Source organism: Carassius carassius, chromosome 45 (genome assembly GCF_963082965.1).
Source record: "Carassius carassius chromosome 45, fCarCar2.1, whole genome shotgun sequence".
Lineage (NCBI taxonomy): Eukaryota > Metazoa > Chordata > Actinopteri > Cypriniformes > Cyprinidae > Carassius > Carassius carassius.
Genome location: NC_081799.1, coordinates 7,582,018 through 7,596,049, shown reverse-complemented (window position 1 = coordinate 7,596,049; position 14,032 = coordinate 7,582,018). Strand labels below are relative to the sequence as shown.

Here is a 14,032-nt window from a genome sequence, read left to right as displayed (position 1 = left end):
TTTGTTCGTGTAGATGGTGTATTCTCACTGGCCAATACTGCTAGCGAGTTAGCACTGAAGACCATTAGGTCAACTGTTTTTATTGAACAGGTTTTATGAACAGACTTAAATGCCTGAAATACAGGCTGTGGCTGTGTTTATAATCACACTCTAACTTTCGGTAAAATGTTTCTAAAGAAAAACTGAGATGGCGGAAGCTTAGCAATGGTGATGTTGAAGTCATGTGACGTGGTGTATCTTATTTATAGCCCACCTTTAGCTTTTTTTAGACTTCATAATTCATTAAGTTGTGTTAATTTGTGAAGATTATCATGATGAACAAAACATGCAAGAATTATAAACTTTTGTTGGTAACAAAGCCTATTTTCTGGAATAATTCAATCCTAAATTTTTGTCAAAAGTGATGCTAACGTACAGGTTGGCCAACGAAAATGTAATCACTGCAAAACGCTATTTTTATTCTCATAATTTCATGATATACGGAATTCAAATAAGGAGATAATTTCTTGAGCTCCGATTATAAACATTGTGTATGTAGGCAGATACATTCTCAGACATATTACATTCACTGTGTTGCCCAACAATTTCCTCAGGTGTTAATTTAATTTACTTTATTGGAAGCTATAACACTTACCTTGTGCTATTTTTGGATTTCTAGTGACTCTTCATGCTTTATGAGATTGCAAAGCTTGATTTTTGCACACTTCAAAATCTCAGGGAATGCAGTAAGCCTTCTTGATACTGTTTGTATATTGTTTCATGGATACTGCGTACACAGTGACACAAGTGGCGCAGACATTTCTTCCCCCTTAAAACTAAATATCGCTTGCCTTAGTTTATATGCTCTAAATTACATAATACTACTGCCTGTTTATAGATTATAGCGATTCGCAGAGCCAAATTGAACGAATACTGATGAATCCTGGAAAATTAAAACAAGTTAAGGGTGTGTACAGACTTGAACCTTCAAAACAAGCGGCTGTTTTTGTTTTGTCAGTGGTTTGTGCGGCGAGTCTCGGGAGTTGATGGACATCGCGCTGGCCAATAAGATCACTGGAAAATTTCAATTTGTTGCTTCCTGCCTCTGATTGGCCAGTCTTCCCTTGTGGGCGAAACCGCATTTTCCGGTTTTCCTTCTTAATGCTGTCGGTGTTACAGGAATTCGATATTAGTTTCTCATGCTCACGATCTGGATTATTGGTAAAATAATGGAGACCATCACACAGTATCATTTTGCGCCTCGTTAGCAGTGAATTGATCATTAGTATCGCGCGCAAAATAAAGATAAAAAGACTATCAGTGAGCTTGCATTGTAAGAAAGCAACTTGATCTGGGGTGTGCACGCGTTTTGGAGTCTTTTTGTTGGACCTCTTTGGATATCCATATCGTCAACTTTCTCGTAAGTTTACCTTTTTCTTGGGGTAAGTTTACAGGGATTTGTAAATCACTGTCTTTCAAAAAGAAAAAAACTTTTAAAATGACGGTGTCATACTGCCCTTCATACTTAATAATAGTTATTTTCTATACTTATTGAATGTGTAATTTTGCAATCAAACAATAGAAGTATTAAATTTTAAGTCTTTCAGTTCGCTTCACAAATGCATTTAGTTTACTGCATATTTAGTTATTCATATTTAGTTTCACTTTTTTTCAGATGTGAGGGGTTTTTATGCGTCTGTTTGTACTTGTTTCGTTTCGTTTGTGTTGCTCATACATGTGTAAAGAGTGATTGCTCATCATCCATCTGTGATTTTCAGTCTGGTCTGACGAGTCAGAGCTAGTTAGTGAAGGACACTCGTGTAATTACACAGACTGTTTACCATCGCTTCCTTTTCATGAATTATGTGCATTTTGTTTATTTTTGTGGTAAACTGTCACAGTGAATATGACCTGTTCCAGAATAGTTTGCAATGAAGTTGTTTACTGTGCTTCCTCAGAGAAGCGACACATTTACAGGAGACTTCCATCCAAAAATATTTTATGATTTTCTTAATACAAAAACAATGTTACATGAAGACAGCCACAATTTGCATACACCTTAATGTATTCTTTTTCCACTGACTGTCATTCTGCTTAACATCTCCTTTACTGTTCCACACAAGAAAGAAAAGTCATACAGGTAAGGAACAACACGAAGATGAGCAAATGATGATGACAGTTATAATTTGTGTGTCAAATATCCCTTTAATGATTGATGAATAAGCGACAAAGAGAATCACGAGACTAGTTCGAAAGGGAAGATTCGCACGTGGCGTGATTGGTCAGTGAATCACTGTTGTCATAGAAACATCGTTGCCAGTCAAATTAGTTGTTTTGGGGTTCGTTTTGCTTTTAAACACAAGCGCGCGCCTTTTATCTCGCAAATGACTGTGTTTTCAACTTGAAATTGAGCAGGACATCAGGGATGCACTGAACTCAGTAAAGGAGATCAGTGGACCAGGAAAAGAGTCCTGCCGTTAAACCTGCTTGACCACAAGACTCTTCCTTAATCCAATAAGAGTACACCGAGTTTACAGGAGCTTTAGAGATAGCAGAGCAGGAGGGAAATTAACTCTTCTTCTGACCTCCATCCAATGTGATTAGTAAATGCCTTTTTGCATTTTGTTAGTTAGTTTTTCTCCCAATATGAATAGCTTTAAAATATCAGAACTGAACTTCTTTTGCATTGCACAAATAATTATAGTGTCATTCACTATTCAGTTCCTCCTAGGAAGTTCACATTTGTGATTTGGGAAGTTGTAAGCATGACATCAGGTGCGTTCAAGTCACTTCAGTTGGAGCAACTTGGCAAGATGCCCTTTCTGCATAATTTTTTGTATTTTTAAAACTCTATGTCCATAAAATCATGAATAAAGGATCTGGATTGGGTGTGTTTTTGTTTTGTTTTTATTCAGTTGACACAAAAATTCTGTAAATTGAATTATTATATTCTATTATAATTGTACACTATGGTATTTTGTTCCTGCAACCTAATTTTATTGTAATTTATATATTCGTAGATTTACCATGTATGCAGATACTGCATCCATTGTGTTTTCTCACTGACACTTTTAAATTTTTGTATTGTAAATCTGAGGCACTTTTGTAACTTTTAGTCCTGTCCGGGGGTTCAAACTGAGTTGTCAAAAGTGTCACTTGCCCTGTTGGTGCTGTTTTGCACTAACTAGCTTATGTTGTCAAAGTATGTGTGACTTTACAACTAACTAAACTTAATCAGTTAACTGTCCAACTGTTTCAGCTTAAACCTGATAATAACATTTCCAACTGAAATCTGGAAATCTTGAATGGTTTGAAGTTTGGTCTCTTTTTGAAGAAAGAACTTTGCACATTGTTGAATTCAAACAAGCTATAAATAGGAAACGGAGAAAGAAAAATCGACAAATATGAACTGAGCTTTCCAATGATACACAATTTGTTTAGATTAGAAAGGTTTGTAATGGGTTAAATGGGCCCACCGTTTGGCCAGTGACAGCGAATATGTTAAACATGGTTTTCTTTGAGGTTTTACTAATATTAAAGTTGCAATTTATATGCATAAGTTACATTGGATTGGAAAAGGAAAAAGAAATGTGTGTTTATAAGTTTATCCCTTTCATGGTGTCTTATTTACTTATTTTAAACTGACAGCTAAATGTTTAATAAAATCACTCTCTGGCACATTAAAATAAATTTGATCTATGAATCAATCAATGGAAATTGGCAGGGCAAGTAAAGTTTCTTCAAGCATGTTGTTTCTAAACACAACTTCTTGTCCAATCGCATCAATCGAGGCAGTTTGACTGGTAGATAAGCAGAATACAGACTGCTCGCATGTATCTGTGTTCATCTGGTGGTGGGTGTTCATTTCACACCTTGTTTCAGAGGGATGCTGCTATGCTACTTTCTTACTGGCTGACTAATATTTTCATCCACAGGTCCAAAATGCCACAGACAACTCCATATTCAAGCAAATTCAACCCTAGCACTTACAGCAGCAGTCATAGTCACCGCCAACCTGTGGAGGAGAACTATGGAGGCCTGCATTACCGTGATAATAAGCTTGTGTCTGGCTCTCTGGAAGCCTTGATACAGCTCTTAGTCCCGACTGTGGACTATTATCCTGACGTAAGTATACAGCCTTCGCTGTGATAATTATTAGTTGCGTGGTAAATGTCAACGTTTGACTGACGCTTTAGTTTTTCCTGTCATTTTTTCAGAGATCATACATTTTCACTTTCCTGCTAAGTTCCCGTCTCTTCCTTCATCCGTTTGAGCTCATGTCTCGTGTCTGTTACCTCTGCGTGGACCATCACAGGGTTGGCGACCCACAGACAGATAAGGTAATCTTATATCACCAAATGAGTCATTTTACATCACAACAAAGTTTTCTTCTCTGGAAATATAACTCTGATGTATTGCATAACCATGTGGTAATGTCTGTTTTTGGATAATCCAGTGAATTAATCAGACTTGGCCAGTGAAAGGTACTTGATGGATGCAAACCAAAAGATAAGATTATTAATAACAAATGACTGAATAAGTCTGGCATCAGTGCAAAAAACACATTCACATTATGTAACACTTGAACAAATGATTCAAAGAGAGTCATACATAATAAAATGATTGTAGCCACGTTTGAATGATTTTTAAAACAGCCGATGCACATTCACCTGTGTGACAACTCATGAATCAATTCTATTTTAATATGCCAAATTGTCCGCAAGCACCATGTGACATGACACATCAAAAATAAATCACTCCTATTCATTTTAAACTTTGGGTTCATAGGAAATAAATTAAAGAGATAGTTCACCCAAATATATCCTGTCTGTATGAGTTTCTGTCTTCTGCTGAACACATAGGAAGATACTTTTTTTTTTCATACTATGGAAGTCTATGGGTACCAGTTTTTGGTTACCAACATACTTTAAAATATCTTCCTCCTTTATTTATTTAGTGTGTTTTTTTTTCTTTGTGCATTAAAAGATTTATTAATTGCCAGTTTAAACAATTCATTTTACTAAATAAACTCTAAAATGTACTAGTATCTGAAAATGTCAGATACTAGTAAAAAATTTTTTGTAGCTAATAGCTATTACTTCTAATAGTTGTATCCAATAGCTACTCTCTTATAGCAAACTAGATGATTCAGTGCTAAATTGTCTTACTTTATTCAACAGAAAAGAATACGGGAAATAGCACCAACAATCGTGCAGCTGCTCACAGAATGGACCGAGACTTTCCCGTACGACTTCAGGGATGAGCGCATGATGCGCAGCCTCAAAGAGATGACCCATCGTCTTGCTTTCGGAGATGAGGTCAGCAGAGATGATGCCTTCCTGATGATCTAGCACAAACATCATGATTGCATCATGTTATTGTTTGTTTCTGAACCATGTTAAATCTTAAATAAATAAATATTGACGTATGGCTAAATTCGAAACGGCTTATGGATATATCGCTACATTGGACAACAACATGACATGGATTTGAAGCCAAATGCAAATGTGTTGGATTTGCATGTGCGTATTTGGCTTCAAACCCTCTGACGTATTTCCTTTTTGCTCAAGCTGTGATATCAACACAACAGCTCACAGTTACCAAATGTTATTTCTGGCTATGAATGGATATTATAATGCTGACGTAGGAAATGGTTGTGTTGTTTTTGACTAGCTGTCACGGAGGGCCATGCAGAGACTCATTCAGCGCCTCTTACGCAAACTGACCACCCTCGGACAGTACGAAGAGTCTCTGGCGACATCCAGCGCCGCTGCCGCCGCCATGGACAGGCCGCTCGCCCTCAAGTCCAAACAGCAGTTAGTACGCAGAGACGAGTGCGTTTTGAACCTGTGTGATGACCCTTTCGTCTTCGCCCAACAGCTGACGCACATTGAGATGGTGAGTGACAGCAAGGTTCAATCTGATTGGCTGTCAGTATTGATGTTCTGCACTTTTAAATAGTTCACCAAAACATTAAAATTTGCTAACAATTACTCCCCTTCAGGCCATCCAACATGTAGATGAGTTTGTTTCTTCATGGGAACATATTTGGAGAAATGTAGCATTACATGACTTGCCCACTGTAGTGAATGGGTGCCGTCAGAATGAGAGTCCAAACAGCTGATAAAACATCACAATAATCCACAAGTAATCCACACCACTCCAGTCCATCAGTTAATGTCTTGTGAAAGTGAAAAGCTGCATGTTTGTTAGAAACAAATCCATCATTAAGGTGTTGTAACTGCATATTTCTCTCCTGATTCAGATGCAGTATTATGGATGGAGTACTTGTATTTTAGAAGCAATGATTTAAATTTAAAAACATCCTAATGATGGATTTTATTTCCTTCAAACACATAATTTTTCACTGCACAAGATGTTAACTGATGGACTGGATTTTTGTGGATTGTGCTGTTTTTTGTTGGCACCCATTCACTGCAGAGGATCCATCGGTGGGAAAGTTATGTAGCGTAATGCTCCATTTCTCCAAATATGTACTGGAAAAGAAATAAGATCGTCTATATTTAATTACCAGATAAACTACTTCTTTAAGCCTGCTCTCATGTTTTCTAGGAGAGACTAAGTTATATTGGCCCTGAAGAATTCGTACGAGCGTTTGCTCAGAAAAGACCCTCGGACAACCATAAGGTAAGCTGGTCACACAGCTGTAGTCAAAGATTACCCAAGACACTGTAAATGGAAACAGAATGGCCACAGATAAAGAAGCAGCTTGACTATTTCAGTGACACTTGAACATTTGTCCCTCAGAGTTTCTTCAGCAAAAGAAAAGCGAGTAACCTGGAGGCTTACGTTGAATGGTTCAACAGACTAAGCTACCTGATAGCCACAGAAATTTGCATGGTGAGCACACCTTTCATCTATTTTGGGAATAAAGCAAAGCAGTTGTAGCAGGCAAAAATCTATCTGTTGTTGTTGATGTCAAAGGTTGTGTAACCGCTCTGTCATTTGTGTAATTCCGAGCCTGTGTGGTTCATTTTGTTACTTTTAAAAGATGCAAAGGTGGTGGTTTGGTACTTAAAAATCTGCTTCCTGAAGCAAAACCTATTGAGAACACTGTATGATTTGCAATGACTGACACATGCTGCCCTCTGCTGGTTTGTGTTCAGCCAGTGAAGAAGAAACACAGAGCAAGAGTGCTGGAGTTCTTCACAGACGTGGCACAGGAATGCTTCAACATCGGCAACTTCAACTCATTAATGGCCATTATTAGTGAGTACATATTGAATTATATTGTGGTTAACTATGAAATGCAATGTTTAAAATACAGTTTCTTTGCCATAGTCTTGATTTCACATAATTAAAACCTGTTTTACTGTGTAGCTGGGATGAACATGAACCCTGTATCCAGACTGAAGAAAACCTGGAATAAAGTCAACACGGACAAGTTTGACATCCTGGTGGTAAGGAAGAGAGAAAGATCTGCAGCGGGGTCCAGCAGTTTAATGGTGTCTGCACACCTAACACGTCACTGTAGTTTAATTAGGGCTGCACGATTATGACAAAAAAAAATCATAATTTATTATTCCCTTGAAACTTTAATTGCAATTTTATTAATAATGCTTATTGCAATTAATTGATTTTTATGCTATTGTTTGATGTAACTGCATGCTGTATTTTTATATGAAAATAAACAATAACATAAGTGGACTTTGAATGATTAATTGCCGCTTTGAACGAATTGTGGCATCCATAATTGTAATCGTGATTAAATATTTGATTAATTGTGCAACCCTAAGTTTAATCGAACAATGTTTTTTGCATCACTTGCAGAAAAAATTTCCAGTACAACCGGATGTGTCAATAAGTTCTTTGCTGATTGGTTTGCGCGACACATTGTTATGCAAATTTTCCGCTGAAGCTGAACATTTTCAACTGGCGTGGAAGATAACCAATTCATGTCATTTTTGTCGCCTCGCGCAAATTCACATCTTTTCATTGATTTCGTTTGTAATCTAATCACGCAAGAAATTAGTTTCGTGAAACCACAGTATAATTTACACGTGGAAGTTTTTTTTTTACAGAAACATTGAAAGAAAATGATCCGCCCCATTTCTCTGTCATCACACAAATAAGCTAATTTGTCACAGTGACATTGTGATTTACAAAAATGTTTATTAGAAATGGAATTACATTAGGAAAAATTAAAAAACTGAAGTCTTCTTACTAGTAGTCTCAGACTTTTAGACTGACACTATATATGGCTGTTTTAAACCTATACGTGATTTTCTATGCACACCATTAATTTTGCTGTTTGTTTTGGTATTTTAGCACCAAATGGACCCATCTAGCAATTTCTACAACTACCGCACTGCATTACGGGGAGCAACTCAGAGGTCTAGTACAGCACACACAAGCCAAGAAATGGTAATTTAATTACAAAACTTTCATTGTAACACCTAAGAATTGCATGTGAATTTATTATGAATTCACCATTCTTGTCTTTCAGATTGTTATCCCGTTCTTCAGCTTGTTCATAAAGGATATCTACTTCCTGAATGAAGGCTGTGTCAACAGATTGCCTAACGGCCACATCAATTTTGAGGTGAATTGAGATTTAATACTCCACAATACTATATAACTTGGTTATCTATTGGCTTTAAAAGCTTTTCTTTACTCATCTTACAGAAATTCTGGGAGTTGGCCAAGCAAGTGAGTGAGTTTCTGTCCTGGAGGCAGGTGATCTGTCCTTTTGAGAGGGACAGGAAAACCCTGCAGTATCTCATCAGCGCACCAGTGTTCAGTGAAGATGGTGAGCCGCCGCTGCTTTCTACTTGCACTTAGAAAAAAAGATGGTGAAATGTAGAGGTTTTGCAAAAAAGAAAGGACCGATCACAATTCAGTATTCAAAAAATACAGTGATGTCACCTAATAAACACCTTAGTTGATTTAGTAAATATTTCACCTTTATTTTAAGGTAACATCACTGAAGTGTAATTACAAATAAGTATTGCGTAATAATAATTATCTACATGTACTTACTACAGGGTTTGGTTTATGGTTAGTTGCTTATAATTTCCTGTTATTACTATAGTAAATACATGTAACTGTCCCGTTAAAATAAACTGTTGCCGGTATTTCTAGTGGTTTTGGGTGAATGAATTAGGTTTGTGGAATAAGTGTATTTGTTGTGTCTCAGAGCTCCAGCTCGCTTCATATGAGAGTGAAGGTCCTGAAAACAATCTGGAGAGAGACACGCGTCGTTCACTCAGGTCTGAAAAACCCTTGTTTCTAAGACATTAAGTTGTACTTTTTAAACAACTATCACTAGCCACTACTGTAAATGCACACTTGATTTCACACGCTGATTGTTTCTCATTGCTGCAGGTCGTCTCTCAGTAGAATGTGAACGGTGAAATTGGGATCGGTCCTAACACAAGGACTGATGGCACTGAAGACTTTGAAGGACTTTTATAATCATTCCACTTTTTCTGTTGTTTCATCGGTGAAGTTGAGGCTGGATTCTCATTGTGACAGTAACACTATGTTAAAGGAAACATACTCGTGTCATTTACCTCAAGTACCTTAATGAAATGTGTTATAAATATGCTATAGATCTCCTGGGTGAATTAAGAGCGTGTCGCTGGCTGACCTGTTCTACTGTTACATTGTTTTTTTTTTGCTTTTGGTAAGTGGTATTAATAGTTTGTGTACTGAACATATTTGTTACAATATTAAAAAAGATATTTTTATGTGTATTATAGTTTCATGTGGTCAAGTGTATATGTTTCCCTATAAAGGATCTCTGAATTAAGCAGATTTTTTGGGTTGTCATGTTATTTTTTTTTTTTACACTTTTTTTATTTTTTATTTTTTTTTTATTTCTGTGTTCTGTTAATAGTGTGTGATATGCACAGATGGACAGCAAATAAACAAGTACTCTTGCGCCACCTAGTGTACAAACTAGCATTGATACTATGACGTGGTGAACAATTTAGATACAATCTTGAACCATTTAAATTAATCCAGTAATCTGTTTGGCTTTTAAGGATTGTTTCACAAAAAAAAAAAAAACATAAAAATAAAATAGAAATATAATAATGTACATTTTAATTCTGTTTTACTGTTAAAAAGCTTTTGGTCACATCATTCAATTATTTACAAAAATGTTATTTAAAAAAAATATATGCACATTTATACTTATGTAGTAAAGGGACAGTAAAATTATTTTAAACAATAAAACAGTGATGACATCAAATCGTTTTTCTGACAGCACAAATGATTGTTTTCAAAAAGGCATTTATTTTTTAAATAGTGCATTACAAAGTGGCACCGCGTGTAAAAATACAGTGTGTAATATAAAACAGAAAAACTGGATTTAAAAAAAATCCCAAATAATTTGGCATCATTTTGTCAGACTGACCTAATGAAGGTTTCTCAAATATTTATTTAATATAAAAGAAATGCCTTATAAATCTTAATCTTAAACACTAACTTTTATGCTTAGAAAGTGATGCCTCCACATTCCCTGAAGACGACATTGGCATAACAATGTTTATGAGAATTACAATTAAATTTGACAAAATACATTAGTATTTTTTATTTTATTTTAAAATGCTTATTGAGATAGTTCTAGGAAATGTTGGAGAAATATTTGATGAAACGATATCTTTTTTATAAACTAGCTTATGAATGAGAGGTCATGTGACGTGAGAGGTGATGACGCTCTCTGAATGTTTCGTTACATACGGGACACTTCAGCCTCTCGTCCCTGTGCCTCGACTCTCTCTCATCTGACAGCGCCCGCTTGTGGTGGGACCTCATGTGTTGCACCAGGTCCGACGTCAAATGGAAAGAAATGTTACATTTAGCGCACCAATTTTGGAAAGGTAGCCCAAGAGAAGACAGAGAGGGGGTCAGTAGCGACTGCAGTCGATTAGTGTGTGGATGCAGTAGATGGGAGGTCTTGGGCCAAAGGTTTGCATCTTTGGAAAGATGAGCCAAATGTTTTGGAAGATCCGTGTTTAGTAAAGCAGAGCTGTGGAAGTTGAGTGGGAGAATGCCAGGGAGGACAGATGTCCGGTTAGTGAAGAGGTTGTTGGTAAGACTGGTTGACATCAGCGGGTTATGAGGAGGAGGTTGCGTGAACGCGCTTTTCTTGTTCTTGTCACCTTGAACATTGTTTGACACTCCAGTGGTGAACGCAGACTTGGTTTTCAAATCCTGGTTGTCTGGGTCTGTCCTGCAGTTGTCATGGCATTGTGGAAGGCTGCATGGAGAACTCTGGCCCTTGCTGAAAGACTTGGAGGAAGACCAGGAACATCTATTCACTGCATTAACACAAAACCTTTTCACTAATACATTTTCGTCTCCATGTGTGTCCAAAGATGACGCTTCACTATCACTCTCGTCTGTGTCTGATTCAAGAGAACGTCTTCTTTTAGGGCTCTTTGCATCTGTGAGACGATTTTTCCTGCAGTTCTCCAGCTCTCGTGCTAAATTGTGGAAGTTTGTAGCTGGTTTGCGACTATGAATTTCTGGGATGGTAATTTTCTTCAAGAAGCTTGTAGGTTTTTTTGTGCAAAAAAACCTCTTGTGTGCCAACAGAGGGAATTCAAAGAGAAAACTCTGTTTGCATTCAGAGCAAATTAAACCTAAAAGAGAAATCAAATAAAAAGTTATATACCATTGCAGTTAAACATTAATTTAAAGGCAGTTACTGAATCATTCATTTAACAGTTTTGTTCCAAAACACTGATTCATTCATTTGTGAGCAACTTTATTTTGTTATTACAGTTTCCTAAAATCAGTCTAACGCTTGTTTTACCATTTCAGATAAAAATAACAACAACAGCTTTTAATATAATTGATAAAGGTCTTCTATTTTAAATACATTTCAAAAACACTGATTCGTTTGGTAATGAAATATGCATGGGTGATTCACTGAATCATTCACTTATCCAATTTGTTCAAAAACACTGATGCATTCATGAACAACAAAAACAAGTGGCTGTCTTAGTGAGTCGTTGAATTATTCACTTAACTGATTTATTTATTCTTAAACATTGCATTTAATATAATGTGGTCATAAATATGTAATACATTCAAACCTTTTGTGTTCTTTTGCTCTGTTCTGCTGAGGCCAAGCAGTTTGGCTAGATCTCTCCCATACCAAACTAAAAGCTCTGTGTTTTCAGGAATATCATTTATGGCTCTGAAAACCAGATGTCCGTTCTTCATATACGCCTCTAGATTTTGCTCCTCTGTATTTCTGGCTGACTGAATCATCTGCAGATATTTGCTTGACAATGATGGGTCCATCTGAACAATGCAAAATAACATGTCCTTAATATCTGAAAATGAATACATTAACTATTTCTAATACAACAAATGTTATTTGCATAATTCATAATAGCCCAGACTGGAGGTACACTGTCAAATGGTGAAGTGGTCAAAAAGACTATATCTTTGTAATGTTAAAATTTCTGTAATGTTAAACATGCTTTTACACAAATTCGGATTTTCTCTAGCAGTGGAAATATCTTATATTGGAAGCTGAATTTCGTATTTTATTTTTGCAATAGCAAAATGACATACATTTGAATGAGCGCTACTTATAAAATACAAGAATATTTTATTTGCATAATAAGTTGTCATATGTACTTAATATGTTTTTGTTTATTTTATATATATAACTCCAATTGCCAAAAATACTTGTTTCTACTTGTTCATACTGTTTTTGCTAGGCACTAATGGTGAAAATCTCAATAGATTCTTTATAGCATAGAACTTAAAGTATAATACACACACAGAAATTAAATTTCATTCTAATAAATATTCTCTGCGTAAAAGGCCGACACCCAGCCCCGGTCTATAAGTGATGCATTGCTTGTTTAAATGACCTGCAGCACACGGGCGGTCTCTCGTCTGTCCGAGCTCTTGCAGGCGATGAAGGCGATGCTGTCGCAGAGGGAGGTGTGTGTCAGAGCACATGGTCCGAGCACAGCTCCTGCAGGCACGGCTCGAGAGCTGCTGATGCTGCTCTGAAAACACGCACTCTCCTCTGGACCCTGAGACAACAATCTAAAAATCAAATTCACTTTCTGGATTTTTAAATAGAGTTTTAAATATCAGCATAAATGCATCTTACCATTTTCATCTCAAGCATATAAAATCCTCTCAGCTGAGTCGGTGTCTTGGAATGGGTCCTGATTTGGATGCTCTGATGATTCTTAAATGATGAACGCAGTCATTTATCTGAGGGAAACAGTGACGAGACTCCGCCCCCGATCCTTCTGACCTGTCCTGTCCTGTCCTGTCTCTAATATGAGCTCTTATCTCTAATATGTCGTTCTGGGTCAGTGTCGCTAATCGTGGATATGTGTGGCTGATTCCTGAGCACTGATCTTCGGCTCAAACATCGCTGAGATGAGCTCATTACTGTCATGTTAACTAACAGCAGTGAGTTCAGGCGTGAAACATCACTGACTAGTGTCATGACTGCAGGCTATAAGAGTCTTCACACACAGGCTCTATCTATCTATCTATCTATCTATCTATCTATCTATCTATCTATCTATCTATCTATCTATCTATCTATCTATCTATCTATCTATCTATCTATCTATCTATCTATCTATCTATCTATCTATCTATCTCTGTCTGCTACAGTGACTTTTGATTATAAAAGAAAAGGGTGTTTTCTGCAATGCACAGCTTTTTACATTTTTAAAAAGCTATGGAATTTATAATTTTTACATTTCAACTGAATATTCTAGTCTGTGAGCTTTCAAAAAAATTTACCAAAAATTAACAAATTAAACCCATTCCCTAGACGTCCAAAACAATTTTGATTTACTACTGCAGTGTTCACCTGCATGCAGACAAATACATTAAATAACGTTATCTAAAGATTATTACATATTTACATTATTTGAAAGTATTTTTGTGGTTCATTTTTCAAATGAACTTCTAGTTTTTGACTTGGATGTAACATTTAAAAATATGTTTCGAGCTTTCTAAAGTTTTTAATACTGTTTCACAATTGTGATTTATTTTATTTTATTATTATTTTAGTCATGTGGTCATGCATAGC

General features: G+C 36.3%; 2 protein-coding genes across 2 annotated transcripts; one reads left to right on the top strand and one right to left on the bottom strand.

The window, feature by feature from the left end:
• The first annotated feature begins 1,128 nt into the window (after window positions 1-1,128).
• On the top strand, window positions 1,129-9,756 carry rasgef1bb (RasGEF domain family, member 1Bb). Its single transcript, XM_059539892.1, has 14 exons — window positions 1,129-1,399; window positions 3,915-4,104; window positions 4,197-4,319; window positions 5,160-5,297; window positions 5,653-5,877; window positions 6,553-6,627; window positions 6,748-6,840; window positions 7,107-7,209; window positions 7,321-7,400; window positions 8,269-8,364; window positions 8,447-8,542; window positions 8,626-8,749; window positions 9,137-9,209; window positions 9,325-9,756. Exons 2-14 carry the CDS (start codon window positions 3,922-3,924, stop codon window positions 9,344-9,346), a joined length of 1,431 nt encoding a protein of 476 aa, XP_059395875.1. The 5' UTR covers window positions 1,129-1,399; window positions 3,915-3,921; the 3' UTR covers window positions 9,347-9,756.
• Window positions 9,757-10,532: 776 nt separating this feature from the next.
• On the bottom strand, window positions 10,533-13,458 carry si:dkeyp-41f9.4 (PR domain zinc finger protein 8). The gene is made up of 4 exons (XM_059539894.1): window positions 13,088-13,458; window positions 12,840-13,007; window positions 12,048-12,258; window positions 10,533-11,591 (listed from the first exon to the last, which is right to left on the bottom strand). Exons 1-4 carry the CDS (start codon window positions 13,103-13,105, stop codon window positions 10,624-10,626), a joined length of 1,365 nt encoding a protein of 454 aa, XP_059395877.1. The 5' UTR covers window positions 13,106-13,458; the 3' UTR covers window positions 10,533-10,623.
• Between the last annotated feature and the right edge of the window lie 574 nt (window positions 13,459-14,032).

Bases quoted from the DNA above. Each gene is read 5' to 3' on its own strand.
- si:dkeyp-41f9.4 (XM_059539894.1), bottom strand. The intron at 12,259-12,839 runs GTCATTTAAACA...TGCATTGTTCAG, and splicing joins AGACCGCCCGTGTGCTGCAG to ATGGACCCATCATTGTCAAG. The intron at 11,592-12,047 runs GTTTGAATGTAT...TTTCTCTTTTAG, and splicing joins AGAGCAAAAGAACACAAAAG to GTTTAATTTGCTCTGAATGC.
- rasgef1bb (XM_059539892.1), top strand. From the start codon at position 3,922: ATGCCACAGACAACTCCATATTCAAGCAAATTCAACCCTAGCACTTAC. The intron at 5,298-5,652 runs GTCAGCAGAGAT...GTTTTTGACTAG, and splicing joins GTCTTGCTTTCGGAGATGAG to CTGTCACGGAGGGCCATGCA. The intron at 9,210-9,324 runs GTCTGAAAAACC...TCATTGCTGCAG, and splicing joins GACACGCGTCGTTCACTCAG to GTCGTCTCTCAGTAGAATGT.